Source organism: Limulus polyphemus, unplaced genomic scaffold, assembly GCF_000517525.1.
Source record: "Limulus polyphemus unplaced genomic scaffold, Limulus_polyphemus-2.1.2 Scaffold863, whole genome shotgun sequence".
NCBI classification, from domain to species: Eukaryota; Metazoa; Arthropoda; class Merostomata; order Xiphosura; family Limulidae; genus Limulus; species Limulus polyphemus.
In genome coordinates, this window is record NW_013666473.1 from 1 (window position 1) to 6,225 (window position 6,225).

General features: G+C 32.2%; 1 protein-coding gene across 2 annotated transcripts in view; it reads left to right on the forward strand.

Moving 5' to 3' along the window:
- Positions 1 to 572: 572 nt before the first annotated feature.
- Positions 573 to 6,225, forward strand: part of LOC106460920 (palmitoyltransferase ZDHHC17-like) — a 57,181-nt gene continuing 51,528 nt past the window's right edge. For both annotated transcript variants that reach the window (XM_013920677.2, XM_022387721.1), the window contains exon 1: positions 573 to 645. In XM_013920677.2, coding sequence (XP_013776131.2) covers positions 574 to 645 — 72 coding nt within the window. In that variant the 5' untranslated portion in view covers position 573. The remainder of the gene's footprint in view (positions 646 to 6,225) is intronic.

The window sequence follows — 6,225 nt, forward strand, 5'->3', positions numbered from 1 at the left end:
CTTATCGACTTCTTGAGAAGAATTCTAAGAAGAAAGTAAACCTACAGACATCGGTCTTGTTTAACAAAATCTGCTATATATATATATATATCGCCCAGCGACAACCCTGAGAGCATGAAGCGCTAAAAATCGGTTTCGCGATGAGCACAGCACAGAAAGTTCACTGTGTAGTTTTGAACTTAATAAGAAACAAACAAATCAAAAAGTAAACTGTTGTCGCTTCTCTATACTTATACTTCTGCGCATCCATTCTACACTACATTATTAATGCCTGATTTTCTTCTTCCTCCCGTCCTCCCACCTATTTTATTTTTATGAAGTATCTTCAGACTACGAAATAAAGATGCAGTAAAACCTGATAAATGTTATCACACACAGTTATTAAAAAGCCATTTGCTATCTTGTTTTGGGAGTTAAATACTTTGATTAGTTCATTTATATATAAAATATATATTATTTATTTCTATGTATTTAAGTTTAACATATTGTTACGTTTATCAAACAAATTGACATAAAGTTAGACAACAATCTATATGTTTCTCTCTCACGTTTTCAAATGTGCTGTCAGGTGTCATGGCGGATGAAAAAGATCCATCCTGCGCTCCTGTGTACTACACTGGTGGTGGCATTTGCAATCAGGATGAGGTACGAAATGAAAAATATAGTTTATTTATAATTAATATTATTACACGTCAGAAAGCTAATTGAATTTCCTAATATATCTTTTCAAATTTCCTAACAAGAGAAAAGCTGTCGATTGTTAGTTATCAGTATTGTTCAAATTGTATTGTAAACACAGTAGTACTAGTAATAGTAATAGTATTAATAGTAACAACTAAAGATTAAATTTTTCAAAAAAGGATGTAAATCACTAAAGTGAGTAAATGTAGGGATGTACAATATCAATCCTTCAAAAACAATGCAAACAAGATAGTAGGGATGGCATTTGACTGAGTGAGAATAAGCTCTTTCTGAATTTTTTTTATTTGAATAAATCAAACTTTATTTGAAATATTAGTGTTCTTTGGTTCATAAGTTGCAAGTTGGGTCAGTTATTCTTATGCTGTTATACTTATAGTTATAGTGACTTCTTATAACATAAGCAAAAGTTCTTCTATTAGTAAAATTCCCATATTCAAATGTTACATTTTCCAACTGAAAATTTACTTAACAGAGTTTTTTAATTTTGATTGAAAACCTCTTTTAATAAATTACTTATAAAATTTATCACACAAAAAGAGAAATAATTCTGTTAATGGATAAATCTATATTTAGTCTTCAAATATTCATAACTATGACCTGTAGCATTCATGTCTGATCTTATCTTAACAATCTGACAAGTTTCTGAGAGTTTGTTTATAAACCAAATCACTTTAAATGCTTGTGTCGACTGTTTAATTCTCAAACTTTTGTACATCCCCCCCCCAAAAAAAAGAGTTAGTATCAAGTCCTTTACCTATGTCAATTACCTATGAGCAGTGTTTACATTGATTAGTGCTACATAAATTAATTGATTAATCAAGATTAGTATTTCCAATTATTATTGATTGTCACAAAATAATTAACTAATGAAAATTAATGTATATGATTATTCTAAGAGTAAAATAATCAAAATTATGATTAAATTGATTATCATGGAAATAATCAACTAATTGAAAGTAGTGTTTCAGATTATTACTATTTTTGATTATTCGAACTATCTAAGTTGTCAAAAATATTGTTCCTATATTTGTTTGTTGTTAAGCATAAAGCTATATGGTGGGCTATATGTGCTTTGCCCAATTTTAGCCTTATGAGCTTTTTGTGCTTCAACTCTATTCAGTGAGTTTGATTCCCTTTGCTACTAAATTGCTTGTTTTGTCTTTGTTATGGCAAAGCAACTAAGGCTATCTGCTACTGTCATTACTTTTGAACTGTTGACTAAAAGGTAGTCAACTGACTGTCAGCACCAACCACCAATTTTATTTTTATTTTTCAACTGCTGACTCTACGTAAGACAACTGACATTAGGAGCACCTGTCACCAACTTATTTGTTTTCGCTTGTATGTACAATGGTTTGAGGAACACTGTACTAATCAATTAATGGGGCTGTTGATTAAGTGATTAGCAAACTAATTGCACAGTTGTAATTATTATAGTACATTTTTTGTGTCCTCTACTACAAAGTAATATATTTTTTTGGGGGGGGGAGATAGCAGCAACAAAAACATCTGTAGATTTAAGTAGCATTTTATAAACTTGTGGAATGGTTTTCATGAGAGTTGGCATATACTGTAAGCCTAGGTGTACATAGGCTTATACTGGTCAGATGTATGAATGTGAAGGACAACATTTAGTTTGGGTTGGGGTGTTCTATTTGGTTGTTTAGGTAACTTAAGGGTAACCTGGCTTTCAGTCAGCTTGCTTGTTCTTAAGTTTCTTTTCAGTCATATGGAATAAATTATGGAGCTACCAAATGTCAATATTAAAGATCAGTAACTAAGTTAACATGTGATAGTGAGGATGTTTTTATCAAACATCTTAATGTTATTTTGTGTCTTGATCTGTCAGAAACTATTACAAACAAGAAAGAGAATATAGATATTTTTACTGTTTAATGAAATAAAATTTTAAAAGAAAAAATTAGGTTTAGAAACTTTGGTCTTAAGTTGTTGTTTTTTAAAGGGAGATTATAAAATAAAGTAAGGTAGTTGTTTGAACTTAAAAATTAGCATAAATTAAGAAGATTTAAGGACAACAAGGAACCTGTTGGTTCATCTAGGCCAGAGGTTCTCAAACTTATTTTGCTGGCTGTGATAACTCCACCTCCCCCATATATAGACAAAGCAATAGCATTTTATTTTTCATACTTATAGGAGCATTAGATCACTAAATGAAGCATATAATCATTAATCATGCTGTCAAAGGTGCTGAAAGCTTTCAGTGCGTAAGATAACGGTTTTCAGGAATAAACATATGGAACGTTAAGAAACACATTTTCTGAAAAAAAAAGCATCTTACCTTTTATAGACAATAAGATACAGTTTGGGGAGGTAGAAGCCTTTTCCAGTGATTATGGCACTATCATTTTCTAACTTATGGTAATATTCATAATGTTGTCTAACATATGGTAATAATCGTAACCAAGAGTGCTGGTATTTTGAAGCCCACATTTTTTTTTCAATCGTGTCTCTAAGGGATGGAGGCAAACCCTTAAATCATTCCCACATTATGTTTCACCTGGTATTTATACTTTAAATATGTAAAAGCTAAGATTCCAGATTTGTGTAAATAAGTGGCTGTGAATGGGAGAAGCACTTATCTTGCTACAGTTGAGATTTGGGGATATCCTACTTCTATGGAAACCCAGAAGTCAGCCAAAGGCTGGGACTGGAATTGCTGCTTCAGAATGGAATTACATAAGATGTCAATCAGTTATTCTTAGGTTTTCAAGGTGAGATTTGAATTTGGTGATAACTAGTAGTTGAATGGGTTTCTTATCTAGTTAAATGCAGTTAAGTCACAATCAGGTAAATATTTCAAAAACTGGGCTCTGAGTGTGAGAGGTGTTCAGCCACATGTTCTTTTATATCTCCAACAGCAACATCATTGGATGAGATTTCCAAAAGATTGTTCAGTGTCAAAAACATAGTTTTTTTTTTTCAGTTTGTGTCTTCCTAAGATCCAGTTTGATAGTAAAGGCATTAATTTTGTCATTGAATTTCAGAATGTTTTTTTTTCCCTTATAGTGACATACAGTGAACTTAAATGACCTAAAATCTGTTACATATGTGATTACTGTCAACCAGTTGAGGTCACTTAAATGCTTCTTCAGGGGAGGAATCCACTTCTGTTAGAAACAACTTCACTTCACTTCATCTCTCAATTCAAACAGATCAGTTAGAATTCTTCTCTGTGACAGTCAGAATACTATTATGTGCAATAGTAAATGTTGATGCTCTGATCCCATTTCTTCAAAGTGACTTGTAATATGTCAGGAATTCAGTGGCTTTATTTTTAAAAAGCTTGACTCAAAATTGATTTAAGATAGGGATCCATGTTCTTATCAGCAACAGCCACCCTGTGAATCATGTAGTGTGTCCACTAGACCTCTGGGGCCACTTTTTAAAGTCTGCTGACAAGCCCACTCATGTTACCTAAAATAGCTTTCGCTCCATCAGTGCAGATCCATACACAACTGTTTCAATTAATGTGTTTGCCCACTATAAATGCATTGAAGAGCTTAAATATTCTTTCCCGTAGTACATGTTGACAGTGCCTTGCAGAAGAGAGTCTTCTTTTACTGTGTTTTCCCAAATGTACTGAACATAGACCAGTAACTGTGCTGCCCCTGAATAATCGATGGATTCATCAACCTCTAGGGAAAATAACTTGCTCTTTCTAATCCTCTCCACCACTTGCTCTCATATATTATTGGAATTATCATCAAAATGACTGCTTACTGTATTTTTTGATATTGATATAAAGCTTAGTTAAGCGACAGCATCTTTACTAATCTAGCTGCAAGAAGAATAAGAGCTTTGGCAATAGTGTGTGGCTTCTTTGCCCTGGCAACTAAAATTGAAATGGCATAAGATGGCCCCAAAGTTTTGGCTCTCACAGAAGTCGGTAGAATTGACCAAACCCATACAAAAGATACAATAGGGAAAGTAACAGGTAAAATATGAATTGTTTTCTGAAAAAACGTTTGACAATTATCTGGAGGATATTAGTAGGTTATGGAGATTCCATAAGTATATGGGAACAATACTGAAGCAACTGGTCTGCCCTTTAAGACAAATTATAAAAGGTTTGAAACTTTTCATTTTTCTACATAATGAAACCCCTGCTGTGGTAAATGCTGTTTTAGTCTTTTTAATCAGATCTAAGTTGTTTGAAAATACAAGATCCCTGAGTTGCCTGCTATCTTTTTTCCTTTCTTTGGATACTTTTAAAAAATTGCCCAATGTTTTCATTAATGATAGCATGTTGTCTGTTCTTTGAGAATATTACTTTAAAGCTAAAATCTTGTGCTCACATGATATGGTAGTTCACTAATGTTCAGTGTGGTAGTCTGTAGAGTTAGGTTGAGGTGATTAGTTTGTTAGATAAGACAACTGCCAATGACCTCTGGGGTCAGAAGCTGTATATTCTTACATTCTTTACCTCTGATTATTATCATTGTGTTTCATAAACTTTTTCAAAGGTATTGATTATCATTTTGTACCTACATATCATTTTGTCATAGCATTCTTTATGTGAATGCCATATACATGGACTGATTGCTGCAGGTATAATATTTTTCTGCAAAAATCTACTTTCTTACAATGCCCTGAACAGCAAGAAAAACAGTATTTACTGGCTACTACCACTACTACAAATAATAATTGTTATTATTATAAAGGTGTTGTATGGAAAAGATGTTTGTAACATGCATAATAGTTTTGTCATGGCTATTGATTCATTTCAGAATTTTTTATTCTTTCGAACTTGAAACATTGTTTTGTAAGTTCATCCCCTGATAAAGAAAAGTGATCTCGATCTCAGCTGGGATTTTGCCAGATGGAAAAGTTAACTTTTTTCTTTCACCTGCTTAGGCAATGTTTTGATCTGAATTTGACATGTAGGGGCATAGTATTTCATGAGCGTATAACATATCAGAAGGTAAAACACAAAATTAACTTGGGCAGTGGTAATCGAGTGCAAATGAGACAAGTTTCTGCACAGTGGAAACTTGCTGAGAATTTGAGTTTGGAGTTGTAGTGGGTGGTCAAAGTGAAAAAACTAAGAAATACTTTTAATTCAAAAAGCTAATAAATATTTTTTGAAAAACTAAAAATATACTTTTAAATAATATGTTTTATTTATGTGCATCTACTCAGATTGGATTTGGGATAAGACAACAATACCAGAAGACATGACAGAGAAAAAAAAATTAAGCAAAATTTTCATTTGTTATTGTTTTTATTATTTTCTGATCTAACTTTTTCATGATTTTTGGAATTTGTGTGCCAAAACTTTTGTGCTTGAAAGTAGTAACTGCTCCCAAATTTAGTCTATTTTACCCACTGCATACATAGATCATTTGTTTACTTGAGAACATTGTAAGATAAAGATCTAAATAACTCTTTTTAAACTGTAAAATACATTTAAAACTGATTCCAGATTATCAATGCTTACCTATACACACCCCAAAGATAGTCAGTATCTTTTATTATGCAAATGTATTACTGAAGAAAGTTTTG